This window comes from Anas platyrhynchos, chromosome 1, assembly GCF_047663525.1.
Source record: "Anas platyrhynchos isolate ZD024472 breed Pekin duck chromosome 1, IASCAAS_PekinDuck_T2T, whole genome shotgun sequence".
Classification (NCBI taxonomy): domain Eukaryota; kingdom Metazoa; phylum Chordata; class Aves; order Anseriformes; family Anatidae; genus Anas; species Anas platyrhynchos.
This window is the reverse complement of record NC_092587.1, coordinates 81,120,563-81,138,322: the sequence shown is the minus strand read 5'-3', so window position 1 is coordinate 81,138,322 and position 17,760 is coordinate 81,120,563. Positions and strand designations below refer to the sequence as shown.

General features: G+C 41.9%; 1 protein-coding gene across 2 annotated transcripts in view; it reads right to left on the bottom strand.

The window, feature by feature from the left end:
• Positions 1–8,831: 8,831 nt before the first annotated feature.
• The window catches only part of TSPAN9 (tetraspanin 9), a 170,727-nt gene continuing 161,798 nt past the window's right edge, over positions 8,832–17,760 (bottom strand). For both annotated transcript variants that reach the window (XM_027449837.3, XM_072043110.1), the window contains 5 exons: positions 17,619–17,693; positions 15,952–16,053; positions 13,913–14,044; positions 13,719–13,802; positions 8,832–12,935 (listed from right to left, as the gene is read on the bottom strand). In XM_027449837.3, coding sequence (XP_027305638.2) covers positions 12,864–12,935; positions 13,719–13,802; positions 13,913–14,044; positions 15,952–16,053; positions 17,619–17,693 — 465 coding nt within the window. In that variant the 3' untranslated portion in view covers positions 8,832–12,863. The remainder of the gene's footprint in view (positions 12,936–13,718; positions 13,803–13,912; positions 14,045–15,951; positions 16,054–17,618; positions 17,694–17,760) is intronic.

Genomic DNA, 17,760 nt, shown 5'->3' with positions numbered 1-17,760 from the left:
GCCCTCAGGTTCAGTGTGAATGTCAGCACCATTGAATCCAGACTAGTGGTAACCGTGTGTGACACACCAGTAGAGGGGTGTCCAGGAATTCTTTTTTATTCTGGGACTAATCAAGCAATTGTTCACAGGAAATGCCAATCAAGGAAAAACAGGGAGGAAAAAAAAAAGTTAAAAAGAAAAGAGAAAAAAAATGTTCTTTACAGCAGCTAGATAGTAGTTACAATCTGTTGACTCAATAAGGCCTTTCTCCAAATAATACAGATGCATGAACTACTGCTCTCACCTATGTCCTATGAGCCACCCCTCCATTATCAGTTTTCCCAAAAATGCCCTCACCGCTCTTGAGCTGCATGGGGTTGAATCATATCTTCCCTGGCAGTTAGCATCAGGGGCATTCCTGATGTTTCATAGGTTGTTGTTATTCAATACTTGCATTCTTTTTTCCCTTTATCTCTGTCTCTGTGAGCCTGTGTGTCACTGGAGAACCATGGGAAAGGGGAAGACCACCATGGTCATGGTCAAACTTTGGTCAACCTGCACAATGCAGTTATTCAAGCTGTGACATACCCTTTGAGGGCACCCCAGCTCACTCTTGCTGGGCTATGCCATCATGAATCCTGCCCTTGCCTATTCAGCACCTGTCTTCAAATACAATCTCCTCAAAGAACAAGCAGGATCCATTGTGATATGTAGGAAGCCTACTAGGCCTGGCAGAAGCAGAGAACTGTCTGAGATTGATAGCACAAAGGAAGTGCACAGAAGGCAGAACTGGGGCTACTCTTGTCTGAGTATGGTGGGGTGGAATCAGGAAAGACCAAAGTCCAGCTGGAGTTGAAGCTAGTGAGGAATGTAGAAAGCAATATTATCCTGTTTTTGGCTGGAATGGAGTTAATTTTCTTCATAGCAGTTGATATGGTGGTGTGTTTTTGATTTAGGAGAAAAATAATGTTGATAACACACCAATGTTCTAGCTGTTGCTGAGCAGTGTTTACAGAGAGTCAAGGACTCTTCTGCTTCTCATGCTGCCCTGTCTGCAAGGAGGCTAGGGGTACACAACAAACTGGGAGGGGATTGAACCAGGATAGCTGACCCAAACTAACCAAAAGGTATTCCATACCATATGATATCATGCTTAACAATAAAATTTAGGGAGCTGGCTGGGGGGAGTGCCATTGCTTTCCTTTAACTCTGTCTGTGTGAGTCTGTGTGTCAGACTTTCTGGGTATCAGTTGGCTGGTGGTAAGTAATTAAATTGTGCATCACTTCATTATTGTTGTTGTTGTTATCTTTATTTATTTTCTTTCTTACTAAGCCATCCTTATCTCAAACTGTGAGTTCTTGCACTTTTACTTATTATTATTATTATTATTATTATTATTATCTCCCCTGTCCCACTGTGGGGAGGAGAAAGGGATGTGCAGGTGAGTAAACAGCTTTATGATGCTTAGCTACATGCTGGGTTAAACTACAACATTAAGGCTTTCTGTGAATACATTAGCGGTACAAGGGAGACTAAGAAAAAGAGGACCTCTCCTAAATGGGGTAGAGGCCTAGTGACAAAGGACACAGAGGACTTTCTGTAATAGGCAGTGCCTTCCTTGCCTTGGTATTTACTTCTGTAAGGTCTGTCCTTAAGCCTTAGAAGCTGTCCTTAAGCTTGTCCCTGAATTTAGTCACAAAATCTGGCAATGTGGAGGATTACCCACAGTAGAGCAAGACTACACTGGAGACCAAAAGGCAAGCTAGATATGCACAAGTTCATGGGCCCACCTAGGATATGTCCAAAGGTGCCGAGGGAGCTGATCAAAGTCATTGTGAAACTTACTTCTGTCATCCTTGAGTAGTCATACTGATCAGGGGAGGTTCCTTATGATTTGAAGAGCCATATAGTACATCCTCCAGCTCCCCAGAAATTAAGAAAGAATATCCAGATAACTATCAGCCTAATCTCACCCCCTTGGAATAATATAGAGCAAATGCTCGTGGAAGCTACTTCCAGCTATATGAAGGGGAAAAAAAAAAAAAAAATCACATGTAACCAGTATGATAGCTTGATAGCTTTCTACAGTGAGCTGTTTCACTGGATGAGTGGAGAGCAGCAAGTGTCCTGGACTTGAGCATTTTTACCACAGTGTCCCATAGTAACCTTGTAGACAAACAGTTGAGCTAAAGTTTGGCTAAGTGAAAGATGAGGTGGGTGAAGAACCAGCTAGACTTGATATGGGGACAATACTATTTAACTCCTTCTTTTTATTTATTTATTGACAGCAATTCAAGAGACAGGCACTTTATTTGGTACTGCACCTGGACTAATGTGTTTGGTTTTGGGCTCCTCAGTGGAAGAAAGACATGGGCATCCCAAATTAAGTTCAGGAGAGATCCACTAGGATCATTTGGGGAAGTGGAATGTGTGATAGGCAAGGAGAATTTGAGAGAACTGGACTAATTATTTAGAGAAAGAGAGTTTAAGAGGGTGTGTGACCTGGTCTCATTGCTGTCATCAGGTACTTCATGGGTGGCTGATTGTTAGTGGCCCCCTTTGGACGTAGGTACTGGTGCCAACACTGTTTATTGTTATTAACACCCTGGACAGTGGGATGGAGTGCCCCACAGGAAGTTCATGGATGATATCAAATGGGTGGGGAAGGTGATCCATACACTAGAGTGAAGGGCTGCCATGTAGAGAGGCCTCAACAGACTGGAGAAATGGGCTGATGGGAATTTTCTGAGGTTCAGTAAGGACAAATGAAAGAAATACTGTAGGTAGGATGGAATAAGCCCATTCAACAGTACAGACTGGGAGCCAATTTGAAAGAAACTATCTTTGCAGAAAAGAACGTGAGAAATCTCATAAACAAGTTGAACATGACTCAACAGTAAACCCTTGTGATGAAGAAGTCAGAGCATGTATCAGGTGGTATTAACAAAACTGTAGCGAGTGAGTCAAGGAAAATAAACTATTCTACTCTATTAGGTGTTTGTGAGACTGCATCTGGAAGTGGACTACTGTTCCCAGTTTTGGGCTTCCCAGCAGAAGAAAGAAAATGACATACATACCAGTGCAAGTCCAATGGCATGCCCTCAAGATAATTTTGGGGCTGCAACATTTGTGAGAGCTGAATTTGGTCTTAGGAAGAAAAGGGGAAAATCTCACTTGGAGTCTTCAGCTAACTAAGAAGATAGTATAGATAAGTCAGAGCTAGGCTTCTATCACATGTGTACAGTGAAAGGATGAGAGGCATTGGACTAAGTCAGAGCGTGGAAATTTCCAGTTAGCTATAAGGAAATAAATGTTTAGTAAGTAATGTTGTCAAAGGCTAGAACAGGTTGCCCAAAGAGGTTGTAGACTCTCTGTGATATTAGTCCTAGCTTGACTGGCTAAGGCCCTGAGCAGCCTGATGTAAGTTGGGAAGTTTTACTAAGGTGATTTCCAGAGGTCCCTTCCACCTCAAAATTATTTTTATTTTTACTATTGTCATATGCAATTGTGCACCAGTGCCTTCCTGACTTCATTGAGTTGTAGACTTGGTCTCTGATAACCATCTCTATCCTTCTTGAGGGGTCTAGACCATCTCTATCCTTCTTGAGGGGTCTAGGAAGTACCTTAATCTATGGTATATATCAAGAGTGAAGACACATAAATTGATGTACTTGAACAAGTATCAGAAGACAAAGACCTGAAGGCACATTTATTTTTGATCCTCTAAAGATAAGAAGAGCATATTGTCTAGTAAGAAAAAACATTGCTCCAATGCCTATAAACATAAGGAGCTAGAACACTTCTGTTTCCCAGCCTGGCAGAGTGATGTATCACACTGCCCTTGCAGTACTGCAGAGACATAATCCCTGAGCCATCTGCTTGAGGCTATCTGCTTGTTTCTTCACTGCCCTAAGTGTACTCTGCATTCAGCAGCATACTTCTACTCTGTCTCCTACATTCTTTGTCCTCCACTGATACTGTATGTTCTCCTAGGGTTTTTTAACACCTATGCTTTTTTTCTTGGTCTCTTCTTTGAGTCTACTCTCTGCTCTGCATTCTTTCTGTTTTTTGTTTGTTTGTTTGTTTGTTTTGTGTTTTGTTTTGTTTTTGTTTTTTTTTCCACCTCTCCAAGGACACTGTATGCTGTGTCTCTTCCTTGGCTACTTTTATCCACCTTTGTGAATCTACTCTCTGTTGTCCTTCACATTTACAGACTTTATGCTATTTTATTACCTTTTCTGAGACTTCACTGAAGTTCTTTCAGGCTCTCTTTTAGACTCTCAGCCTCTGCAAGGCTATTCTGCGTTCTCTGGGACTCTTTCAACCTTTCCATTTCTTCCCTGGCTTTTCAAACTGGCTATGTCTCCTTTTCAGGCTTTTGGTCTGTTCCTTCCTCTCTGTAAAATGACTGGAGCACTTTCAGTCTTCCTGCAGTGTTTTTTTTTTTGTTTGTTTGTTTGTTTGTTTTCACTTTCCTGAGGTTAATCTGGGTTTTCTGGGGCTGTTTCAGGCTGTCTTCAAGGTTCTTGGAATCTCTGCAACTACTCTTCTTTCTCCAGGAAGAAAGCCAGCTTCTTTCTTCTCTACTCCAAGGCTATTATTCTCTGTCATTCTTTTAGCCTCTGTTCTTTCTTAGCAGCTGCAGGGGTACTATGTGTTCCCCTAGTGCACTTTCATAATCTCTGCTGCTTTCTTGTTATATCTGAGGTCTGTGGTATATTCCCCATAGTTCTTTCAAGCGTTCAACTATTTTTTTCTGCTTCTTTGAGGCTACTCTGTACTCCCTGAGACTTTTACAGAACTTGACTCATTTTATTCTTCTTTGATGCTACTCTTTTGGGGCACTGTCAAACTTTCTGCCTTTTTACTTTTTTTGTGCATGTGTCTTCTGTGAGGTCACCTTTGGCACTGCAGGGTGCTTTGAGGATCCTTTAATCTCACTGAAACTATACTATCTCTGAGGCTCATCTTTATTCTCGGGGCTGGGAAGTGAGGGGAGGTGTCCTTTGGCTTGTTGATTTCTTTCTTGCCCTCTCTGACACTGCAACTTTATTCCTTCTGGCACTGGCAGCCTTTCTTCCCTTCCTTTAGGCTACTTCATTTTCTCTGAATTTCTTTCACACTCTTTGTTCCTTTGTTGTCTTCTGCTTGGTTCCACTGTTTTGTCCGGGGATCTTCAACACCATCTTTTACTTTGTAGTAGACATTTGGAGGACTATCCTGTACTCTTCGTCTGTCCTAGTATTTCATCAGTTTTCATGGTTCCTTTGAGACTTCTCAGTGTCTTTCAAATGCCTTTAAATCTTTCTATTTTTCTACTTTGTCCTCTTGTAGGCTACTCTGTATCCTCTGGGACACTTACACATTCTTTTCTATATTGCAAGGCTCTCAAAAACAATTCTCTGATCTTTGTGGATCCTTCAGACCTATTTTTCTTTTATTAGAACATTCTACCAAAGGAAGATGAGAGAGGACAAGAGAGAGAGACATTATATTCTCAGAGGTGTAACAGTTTGAAGAGCTCTGGACCTCAGCAGAGATGTAGGCAGAGTCTGTCCCTAATAGAATGGTAACTGCAACCTCTGTAGAAGACAAAGAATGGAAGCTGGTGACCTCTGGCACCAAGAGGAAGGCTCCTGCTCCACCTAAAGGCTTACTACTCTAGAATAGGTTCGCTGCCCTTAAAATTGAGGAGGAGCTGGTTGTGCTTTCAAGTAAAGCATCTGGGCCAACTCACTCTGAACCACCAGGAAGAAGTGGCAAGTAGTAGCAGTGGCAACTCCTTTCTGCAAGGGACAGATACCCACCTGCTGACCTGTCCTGTCATCTAGAGAAGTTTACTGATTGCTTGGAGCCTGGATCTGGGACACTATTGCGAGAATTTGTCCAACCCTGTGGCTATTACACCCTGCTATTCTTCCATGTGGGCACCAATGATATTGTCAGGGGCAATGTGAACTGTACTAAAAGTAACTACAGAGTGCTGGGGGCACTAGTCAATGGCATGAGGGTCCCAGGCATTGTTCTCCTCAAACCTGCTCTTGATGGGAAAAAGAATGTAAGGAAGAAGGCACTGATACTGTATGTCAACAGTTGTTTGGGGAGCTGGTGTCAGCAGCAAGATTTTGATTTCTGTGACCACTGGACTCTCTTGGGGAATCAGTGAGTGCTTAGGAGAGATGGGATCCACCTCACTAAGGGGAACAAAGGTATCTTTGCCAGTAGGATGACTGACCTGGTAAGAAAAGCTTTAAACTAGGAATGATGATGGAGGGAGAGAGTCTCCAGCAGCCAGCCCTATGAGGGAATGGTGGACAGGGCTGATGAGCAAAGGGCATGGGGGTGATGTGAATATAAGGGAATACAAAATCAACAAATCGAGGCTTAAGCAGGGTCACCTCAAGTATATGCATGTAAGAAAGGAAGTGGTTAGAAGGCAACATTATGGGAAAACAAACATGCAAACAAAACGAACAAACAAAAAACCACAGACTTGTTCTGGCAAATCAACACACCAATGTACCTTTCTGAAGTGCCTGCACACTAAAGCATGCCGTATAGAAAATAAAAATGAGGCATTAGAGGTGTGTGTGCAGTTATAAGTCTACAATTAACACAGGGTTCACAGAGAGCTGGTGGGATAGCTCATATGACTGGACCATTGCAATGAAAGGATACAGGCTCTTTAGGAAGGACAGGACAGGACAGGAAGACCAGGAATTGCCTGGGTGAGAGAGCAGCTGGAGTGCATGGAGCTCTGCCCAAATGACAGAGGAACCAATGAGGAGATGGGCTCTACTGAGCTTCATACTCATCAACAGGGAAGGGGATTTGAAGATCAAAGTCTGTAATGATCATGAGATGGAGGGCTCCAGGATCCTGAGAGAGTACTGCAAGGCAAAAACCAAAATCATAACCCTGGACTTCAGGAGAGTAAATTTTTACCTGTTCAGGGATATCTTTGGAGGAATCTCATGGGATATTGACCTGAAGAGTGGTCCAGTAAAGCTGGTCAATATTCAGATATCACCTTCTCCAGGCTCAAGGGTGGTACATTCCAATGAGCAGGAAACGAAACCTCTTGACTCCAACTTGTGGACTGACTTCCTGACTTGACCTTATCCCTGTCTTACCACTATGAACAAGCCTGGCAATCACTGGACTTCATACTAACCCTGACCTATTGATTGACTGAGGCCTAGTTTAGCCTCAGTCTTGCATCATTATCATGAACTTTTATCATGGACCATCTAGTTCCAACCCCTTTGCCATGGGCAGGGACACCTCCCACTAAATCAGATTGCTCAAAGCCCCATCCAACCTGGTCTTCGACCTGTGGGTCAGCATGGGGTTTGGGTTATGGTTGAGTTATCTGCATGTACAGCACTGAAATTGCAGTAACCTGCCAAAGGAAAGTCAGGGGTGCAAAGGAAATCCTTTCTGATGATTATGAAATCCATAGAGTTAGGTTAGAATTGAAAGTCAGACAAAGAAGACTGCAATAGTGACTCAAACAGGACTGCCAAAAGAAAAGCAATAGCTACAAATAAAAATACTCTGAGGGAAACCAAGTTTCTGGCACAATTGAGGTCTTACTAGAGTTTACAGGTTAGTGTTGACAGAAAGAGGAAAGCACAAAGCTATAGTTAGGGTGGGACTGAAAAAGGCCTGCTAATGAAGAAAGACAGGATCTGGAGAGAGGGGTTCCTGGCCCCTAAGACACTTAAGGTTTAAGAGAATATGGAGTGCTACATGTGCAGTGAGGCTAGCAAGGGACTGTACAAGGTGATACAGGCTATAATTAGAACTCATCTATGAACAGCTCTTGAGCCTATTCAAGGTATGGGGTCTTTGGACTGTGGGCCAGTTTGGATTCTGGTTAGGGTTGACAGAAAGAGAAAGCAAAGGACAGATGGAGTGGCATTGGGAAGGGGCTGCTAAAACCAAGAGAAAGCTGCAAAGAGAGTCTTTCTCTGAAGATTGTTGTCTCTAAAGGGATAGAGCTGCCCTCAACACAGATATGCTCTTGCTTTATTAGTCTTCTTCCTCTTACCTTACACTATTTTGTACCTTTTGTCTCTCTTTCTCTCTAAGCATATACCCTCCAATGCCAGTCTTGTCTCTATGCTAGGCAAACGCCCCCTTTCTCCTGGTCTCACCCTCTCCACATACAGAGCCTTTTATTCTTGAAAGTCTATTTCTCCTCCTCTCAGCACACATGGATTCCATACCAATTCCTCTTTCTCTCTGCATCCAGTTTTAATCTTCTCATTCTGACTGCATATACTTTCCAGCTCCAGGGTTCTCAACTCTCCCTTTCACCTCACATATTTTCCCCAGATCTAGCCAACTACAAAGTCTAGTATGTAAGTTGAGTGGAAGAAGGCTAGAGCTGGAAGCTTTGACTCCCTTCCAATCCTTGAATTGCAAGACACAATCATTTTTTCTCTCAAAGCTTCCATTCTACTAGCTTCTATTCTACTATCTTCCATTCGCTTAACACATAGATGCTCTAAACCATTCACTCTCTCTTTGTTCCTATGTGGCTTCAAAATCTAGCCCTCTCCTGACCCCCTACATCTCCACCTCAGTGCACAGCTCCAGCCCTTTATCTCAGCCACTATCCATCCAGTCACCCAAATTTCTATCTGTCCTTTCTTTCTTCCTTCTAAGCCCCTGCCTGATTGTTAACCCACTGTTAACCCACCCATTCAAGCACTGACTATAGAATCACAGAAAAATTTATGTTGGGATGGATCTTTGTGAGTCATCTTTTGGATTATTTATTTTTTTTGGTACCCTTGTAATTTTAGTGGTTATTGAGAGTGGGAGAGAAATGAGCTTCAAGAGGCACCTTTTAAAATATCCTTTATTTTGATATCATCCTAGTAAAAATCTTTCATATAAAGGCAAAAGTAGGTATTGCATAGAAGAAATACAGGTGCAAACATTACCTGAGGGGAATGGCATGTTGTTTCTTAGTGACTGCTATCTACTGCACAACAGATGGCTAGCCTTTAGGCAAATATCTCCAGGTTTCCCACATGAGATACAGGATGAAGCTGCTTAACTCTATGGAAGGAAGTTACATCAGAATTATGTGTGTCCTATTCTATGCCGCTCCCAAGAACCATCTGCTGGGAAAACACACTCCTTTCTTGCTTTTTCTATGCCTGACCAACACATTGCCCAAGAAAGACCATGAAGATCAGTTCTGTTTTCCTCTGCTTGCACCCTTCCTGTGTGTGAGTTTGTAGTTCATATATTAATGGAAGTGTGGGGGAAGGACACAGGGGGACACAGGATAAGAGAGCTGGCCTAACTTGACCACAGTCCAAGAACTCAATGAATCAGATACACAAGTCATCTCCTGTAATCTCTGAGATATTTATACCATTGTTTTTATCATCTCACATGTTACTTCACTATGGGCAGGGAGTGAGGTTTTTTGAATGTCTTCCACCTGGGCTTCCCATAACTAAAAGCCTTGGTACCATCAAGAGGGAACAGAATTCACTTCCACGGCTTTCAAGTAGAGGTTCTTTAAGCAGTTCTCCCAATATGTCTCCGCTTAAGTGCAGCTTCCAATCATGAAGAACAGTGAGACAGCAGGTACACTAAAATCTGAAGAAACACTCAGAGAAACAGTACTTTCACACATGAACTGTGCTTTCATGAATTATAGATACAGAGAGGTATGCACTTATACAAATCAATATTTGTGTATACTAAAGATATTTTTGCCCAGTATCAGTTTTTATTTAAAAACATGCGAAAAACTTGTAGCTAAATAACCAGAATGATGTTTGGGGAAAACACATAGACAGCCACCCACCAGCACAAGCATAAAAAAGTGCATACATACATGAGACAAAGCTCCCTTTGACCAGTTACAGGAAAGTCAGTGCCTTCTCTGATGAACTAACGGATACAGCCTCACACTTTCCAAGGCTGTTTTTGTTGCCTGGAAAGTGGCATTACTTTTCTTCTCCTTTCAGGATATCTGTCATCTCCTCCCACATCAGTGAGTCAGCTAGAGACACAAATCAGCCCTGCTCTTGACTACCTTCCTGTAGGGTGGCTTCATGGAAATGAATACATGAAGCTTGTGTAACTACCTCAATTAATACTGTGCCTAGAATGCCAAAAGTAGTCATTAAAAAAAAAAGATTTCAGGATCTATGCCACTATCAGATCATGAAATGGAATGAAGCATTCTACAAAAATAAGTTTGGATGAAAGGCAAAATAGCTGAGTTTGCAACTACACATTTCTTCTCAAGAGTTACTCATAAACATTTTTTTACTTTCCTACTACTTTCACTAATATATTTTACTTTTTTTTTTTCTTTTTTGTACAAAAACTGAATGCAGATTTAAATTTAAGTTGTGGTAGGTACCACTGTGTGACCAAAAAGGACAGATGTGATGTACACTGCTCTTTCTGAACCCCAGAGAAAACTAGAGAAAGAAAAGCACCTTTTTTGCTAGAGAAAGCAAAGTACCTCTGCTCAAAAGGAGAGTGCAGTAGAGCCATCAGATGAAAATTGTCCTGTCTTTTCTTGCAAAAATGGGAACACATTTTAGCAACTTTGCATACAGTCTTATATGTAGCAGCACATACACTGGGAATCAGAGCCCCTTCTTCCATGTGAAACATCCATCTCCAGCGGGGCTCAGATGCTCCTGGTCCCAATTTTCATTAGAAATGGAAATAAAACTGGATTCTGTTTCTGTGCTTTTCCTCTGCTCCTTCCAGGACTTTCGAAGGCAATCCAAATTAAATAGCTGAGCCCATGTGGTATTGTCTGCTTTAGGGGGAAACAAGAGCTCTGTGAAACTTTGGGCGTAATGCTCATGTGGGCAAGAACCAGGCTCTAAGAACAGTAACCTCCTTCATCACTGCAACACCCAAATTTGTCTCCATATCCCACACATTCACACTCCTTCCTGTCATACCAATCTCATATGAAGTCTAAAAAGTGTCACATAGTCCACAAAAAATGCTATTGCTGCTATACTTACAGATGTAAGCAGGACCTACTGGGAAGATAAACAGGGGACTAACACCTCCCAGACAGGAAGTGGCCCAACAGTTATTTCAGCCCACCATGAGAAGACTGGCTGATTGATACAATGACACTAATATATTTTAAGAGTTTAAAGTATAAATATTCAGACTGGACATCAGGAGAAATGTATTTACCAGAGTTTGATAAAGCATGGCTCTGAAAGGGGTACCAGAAGGGCACAAAAACTCCATCCTCAACAGCTTCTGAGACTCAGTCCAATAAAGTCATAGTCATACACACCTCACATAGGTCACAGTCCCCTTTTGAGAGTGACATTGGATGAAGTAACCTATTAAGGTCCCTTCTAACTGCTGCTAATATAAGAATCAATATTCCTTTCAGACCTGAGTTGAGCCCTGACTGGAGTTAAATCACAGCATCTTCCAATAGCTGATCCTTTCCTTCTTCCTTCACAAAACTGCAAAACTGAGGAAAGACATCTGCAGAAAACTGGAACAAAGTGTAAATGGGATTGGCCTGCAATGAAGCAGAGCTCAAACTAGAAAAATATACGTTTGATTTTTCTAGCCAGAAAATGTTGGTAAAAATATGCATTGCAGTGAACTCCAAACCACACCCTGTTGGATGGAATTGGTAATGTCCCAGCATGAACCAATTCTGGGCTGAAGGTGTGACAATGTGACAATGCATACTGTCTCTGGGTGCTGGTTTGGAAACCACCCCTTTCCTGTATCATTTGATGATCTTTAACAAAACTCATGTTCCTTGCTGTCCAGAGACACCCTTTCCAGCTCAGGGAGACAGCTGTACCCGAGGGAACTCCTTCAATGAAGGACATGACATGACAATATTGCAATCAAATCGCCATCCCCCTTTCTAATATCCAGTAAAACGCTATGCCTTGGGCAAACTTTTTGAAACAGACCGTTTCAATACGCAATACAGTTTGTGAAGGCTGCCGCCAGCTGGCCAGCTGGTCAGACTGCAATCTTTCTCCTTCGTGCCAGGGAGCATTCACTTGCTTAGTCAGTATTTTTAGCTTTCAAAGTAGCGTGACTTCAAAGCAAGCCAATGAGGGCCATCAGTTACAGAGCCAAAGATTGCTTTGGGTGAATAAAGACATTGAAATTTGGGCTCACAGGACTAGCGAGCTCCCCACAGACTTGAGAAAAGTTATGTCTTTATTTGCCTCCACCAACTGCCAACTTTGAAAAACGTGTCCTCTGGAGATTGCACAGTGGTTCCTAAACTAATGTACAATAAATGTGTAAAAACAAAAACAGTAAGAAGCTATAAATCAGGCAACTAAATTCTAAGCTATATTCATCGTAATAGTCATCATCATCATTATCATAATAAAAAACTATACACCATCTGGTACAAGAAGCTGCAAAGCAAAGCAGCTCCAATTCTTAGGACTCTCTGTTAGAGTGGCTTTTCCGAGTCTTACAGTGAATTGGACATGAGGGTTAAAAACTTAATGGAAGACTTTGAAGATTTCTCCCTTAGAGTTGAACACACATCATTTTGCACATATAGCACGGATTAGTAGAGTGAAACATTTTCTTAAATTAAGGAAACATTCTTAGAACAGATCTATGATTTTGTGTAGAAAATCCATTTGTTTGGGGATCTTTCCCCTCTCTTTGGCAAATAAATGGCAAATGTGAAACAGACAGAAACATGAGTCAAATAACAAGCTGTGATAATAACTGTACAAGTAACAACAAAGCAGATCGGTCAGTGGGACGGATTCTCTTAGCGGGGCTTGGCTGATACTCTTTGTGGTCATTCCTTTTGTTCATTTTTATGATCAGACAGAAGGGTTGATGTGATAATGTCTCAGAGGCTTTAGGCATCATATTTTTTGCCAGTCCTGTGAATCTGCTGGAAGAGTGTCATGGAGAAGGCCATGCCAAGAATCTGAAGGAAAGCAAACAATGAAGTCTTCAGTACAGGAATGTTACCAAAACTGAACTACCTATGTTCATGGTCCAAATGCAGTTTTTAAAGACATTCTACACTAGTCAGCTTTCTCAAGCTTCAACACTGATCGGTAAACCAGGCACACAGCTATGTCTGAAGACATGTCAAAGCACAGATGAAGGCAAAAAGTTCTCAGGGCTCCTTGTCACATACAAAAATGTTTCTGAAACAATGCATGCAGGTCACTCTTCCTTTTTGCCCAAAAGTTTGTTCTTGATTAGCCAGATACCTGTGACTTAAACATCAGATTCTGACATTCTGTCCCAAAAGTATAGCTGTTATGCAGGAACCCCAAAACTATAGCAGATTATGATGATACTTCTGCATTTCTTTTTTTAAGCACATGTTAACTTACTCACTTCAGCAGCCATGATTTAACTTGTTTTGGCAATTTCCAGACAGAACTTCCTCATAAAATTTAAAAAATAACAGTACCTTAAGAAACAAGGTAATAAACATCTAAACCTGGTAACTCCAAAGCAGTGCTCTGACGTGAAAATGCAGATAAGTGAAACCTCACTGTAGCATGTCTTCTTTGAGGAACTGACTACTGACTTGCTTTCTTTCCAAGGAGATGGCCTCAAATGAGCTCATTAAACAAATCTGATATTTTTGAAAATATAGCCAAACCCAAACTCAAAGAACTGCTTTTCACTTAGCAGAAACAAGAATGCTGACAGCAAATCAAAGCTATGTTGACATACATCATACTGGCATTACCTGCATTATAAGGATGCACATCCCAATCGAACCAAGGACATGCTTATTCTCATCAAACCACGTCATAACTCTCTCGTAACATCCCTGGAAGACGAAAATTGAATTCCCAAGGTTACATTTCTTTCACGTGCATTTTCTCTGTTTTCTACCTTCCACCCCTCCCTACGACTTGACCCGAGCAAAGTAAGTCTTACCGTTTTCCACACTAATTCAGTAGAATTCCGTCCACAGTCTTGGGAGTTTTCTGTACAACATCTGTCTGGGACAGTGTTTTCCCCCAGCACTGGGTACCAGTCCGTAAAGTCATTTACACCACAGCATTTCATCTATGGGAAAAGTAAAGGATTAATAAATTAACTTTACTATGCAATTTGTGAATTGTACACTACCACAAACTTTACTTAGAATCACAGAGCCATAGAATGGTTTGGGTTGGAAAGAATCCTTAAAGATCACCTAATTCCAACTTCCCTGCCTTAGGTAGGGACATCTTTCACTATATCATGTTCCTCAAAGCCCCATCTAACCTGACTTTGAACACTTCCAATGACTGGTCATCCACTACTTCTCTGGTCAACATCTTCCAGTTTCTCACTACCCTGGTAGTAAAGAATTTCTTCCTTACATCCAGCCTAAATCTACCTTGTTTTGGTTTAAAACTATTACCTTTTGTCCTGCCACTACACACCCTAGTTAAAAGTCTTTTTCAGTCATTCCAATAAGCCGGCTTTATTTATTAGAAGGCCACAATAAGGTCTCCTCAATGTTTTCTCTTCTCCAGGCCAACCCCCCTCCTCCCGGCTCTCTCAAGCTTTCTTCATAGGAGAGGTGCTCTAGCCCACTGATCATTTTCATGGCCTTCCTTGGGACCTGCTCTAACAGGTCAATGTCTTTCCTGTACTGAGGACCCCAGAACTGGGTGCAGTACTCCTGGTAGGATCTCATGAAAGCAGAGAAAGAATCACATCCCTCAACCTTCTGGTCACACCTCTTTTGATGCAGCACAGGATACTATTGACTTTCTGGGCTGCAAGGGCACATTGATGGCTCATGTCCAATTTTTCAACTCCAGTACCCCAAGTCCTTCTCTGTTGGGCTGCTCTCTAATCACCCAGTCTGTGATTAATTAACCACTCAGTCTGTGATGATATTGGGGATTGTACTTGGCCCCACTGAACTTCAAAGGCTTCACATGGGACCACTCCTCAAGCCTGCCAAGGTCCTTCTGGATAACATCCCTTCCCTCTAGTATATTAACTGCACTAGTCAGCTTGGTGTCATCCATGAACTTGCTGAGGGTGCACTCAATCCAAATCCCTATGTCACTGAGGAAGACATTTAATAGTATTGCTTCCAGCACAGACCCTTGAGGGACATCGTTCATTACTAGTTTCCACTTGGACACTGAGTCATTGACTATAACTCTCTGGATGCAGCATTCCAGCTAATTCTTCATCCATCTAACTGCCCATTCTTCAAACCCATAGCCCTCCAATTCAGTGGCAAGAATAGTGGGGGACTATATCAAAGGCCTTAGAGAAGTCCAGATAGATGATATTAGTAGTTCTTCCCTTGTCCACTGATGCAGTCACTCCACAAGAGAAATCCACTAGATGGCACGATTTGCCCTTGGTGAAGCCACATTGGCTGTCTCTAGTCACATCCCCGTCTTCCATGTGTTTTGACATAGCTTCCAGGAGGATCTGTTTCATGATCTTACTCACTGAGGTGAGGCTTCTTTACTTCTTTACTTCCACTAAACTACTGTATGCTTTCAAAAAGGATGCTACAGAAATTCTGTGTTTTTAAAGTTCTCTGTGCCCAGTGATCTCTAAAAGCAAATGCTTAATGACGTTCAAAAAAAAGGGGGGGGTGAGAAAAAGCAGTCCTATATTCATATTCAAGGTGTCTTAGTTTTTAAAGTCCTGAATTGTGAAATGCTAGCTGTCAGAGCTGAAGTTCAATCTATGCAGTTTTTGCTGCTTTTCCATGTTTCAGATTGTATTTCTAAGTGACAGGAATAGAGAATCTCAGACAGCGAGTGTCTTTCATCTTACAAAGTACACTTTGATTTTGCATTTCACAATACTCCCTTGATATTCAAGAGTGCAAAACCAGAAAACAGCCTGCATTAGCCACCTTTTAGACTGGGCATGGATGCTACATTTAACAGACTGTGGCAGCCTTTGTGGTCCAACTGCGATTATTTTTTTCTAATGAGAAAAAGTGTTACCTCTGCTTGAATGATATTCCACGCATTTTTCAGTCCAACATTATTTTCTGAATTGTACAGCTTCATACCTTCCTTTAAATCCTTCTTTGCGCTCTCACTGACCTACATCATATAAATACAAAAAGTCAATGTGCTGCTATTTATAGGACAGAACCAAATGGTACAGACTTGAATACAGAACACATCTCTTACATTTTCTCACCAAAAACTTAACATGGATAAAAAAGATCTCTCTTAGCTTCAAGACTCTCACAAGGTCTCTTTCAGCAAAGACTTTCAGCACCTCCAAGGCCTAGTCTATCCCTAAGATTGCAAAATCTTGGGTTAATTTTCATGAGAATGGAGACCAAACAGCTTTCCCTCTAGTTAGAATCCATCATATAATTACCTGAACCAAAATAACTGAAGAGTGATCAGCAGAAATATGCTGAGCTTATGTTAAGTCTTAACATACAGATGTTGGCAATATCCCACAGCAGCCTCTCCTGCCTCTAACCTGTGGTCTACTTTAATTTGCTGATATCATAAAACAAGAGTCCCAGTCTCCCAAACTTAACTTAGTTGTCCTTTGCACAGGTTCAGGCAGTCTGTAATCAATGGCCAATATAGAATCAATTGCAAAAGGGCATTATCATTGTTCTGCTTGTGGGCACAGGCTTGCAGGATTTAAAATTTTCAAAAGTGTCCTTGCTTCAGAGGAGGAAGTTGGAATCACCGAATCATAGAACCATAAAATGGTTTGGGTTGTAAGGGACCTTTGACTAGTGCCAACCTCCCTACCACAGGCAGGGAGCGAGTTGCTCAAAGCCCCATCCAACTTGGCCTTAAATAGTTCCAGAGATGGGGCATCCACAACTTCTCTGGGCAATCTGTTCCAGTACCTCACCACCCTCAGGAAGTTCACTCCAACTCCCTGGAAGTGGCAGATATCATAATGACAACATGGGAAGAGATAAATCTGGTAAGAGCTCAGTTTTTAAATGAGTCTGGATAAGCTCATAGCATAAGGCTCCGTCCTGTGTTCAGTAGAGCCCTCTGATTCCCCAAGGTTTTTCCATTCTTACCTATCTGCCAAGCCAGTGAGCTGTACCTGCTCCTCTTAATCTTCACTAGATAGCAGGCTAACTTCTTACAAATGGGCTTTATGAAAAGCTGTCTATTGATCCTCTCCCCAACTGTGTCAAACTCTCTGAGGCAGCCCAGTCAAGTCATTCAGCTGGTGGCATCTGGAATCCCCTGAGAATACCCCAGGCCTTGCTCCCTGCTCCTCTGGTGCTGTTGAAGGGTTGGCCCTAAGAGGGTAACAACATCCAAACCAAGACCTTCCACAACCCAGGTCCACAAGATTATCAACTTTTTGCAGAGACATAAACAAGCTATATTCATAGGTATCTTAGCTTCCAGAGAGGACTCAAAAGCAGGCTCTGGACAATGGTTTCATTTCAGGGAGGGAACTGCATTCTCAGTATATTCTTTTCTCCTGTTTGCCCTTCTCATCACTTCCTTCCTCCCCCAGAAGCAGCTTATAGAAAACAGCCAAAGTCTCAAGGTTAAACCTTCACCAAAGTGAAGAGCAAGGAAAACCCACATACATTCACCTAACAAAAGCAAACTCAACCTGGTTTACCTGTTAGTACAGATAATTAACCTGTGGCATATTTGCTTACCTTGTCCATATAAACAAAGAACAAAATCAGTAATATCAGCTCTGTCAGGAGAATTATCAGCAAAACGATGAAAAACTAGAAGAAAGAAAAAGAGACTGTGTATACACATTTGCCAAATAGAGAGGTGAAAACTGAAGATTGT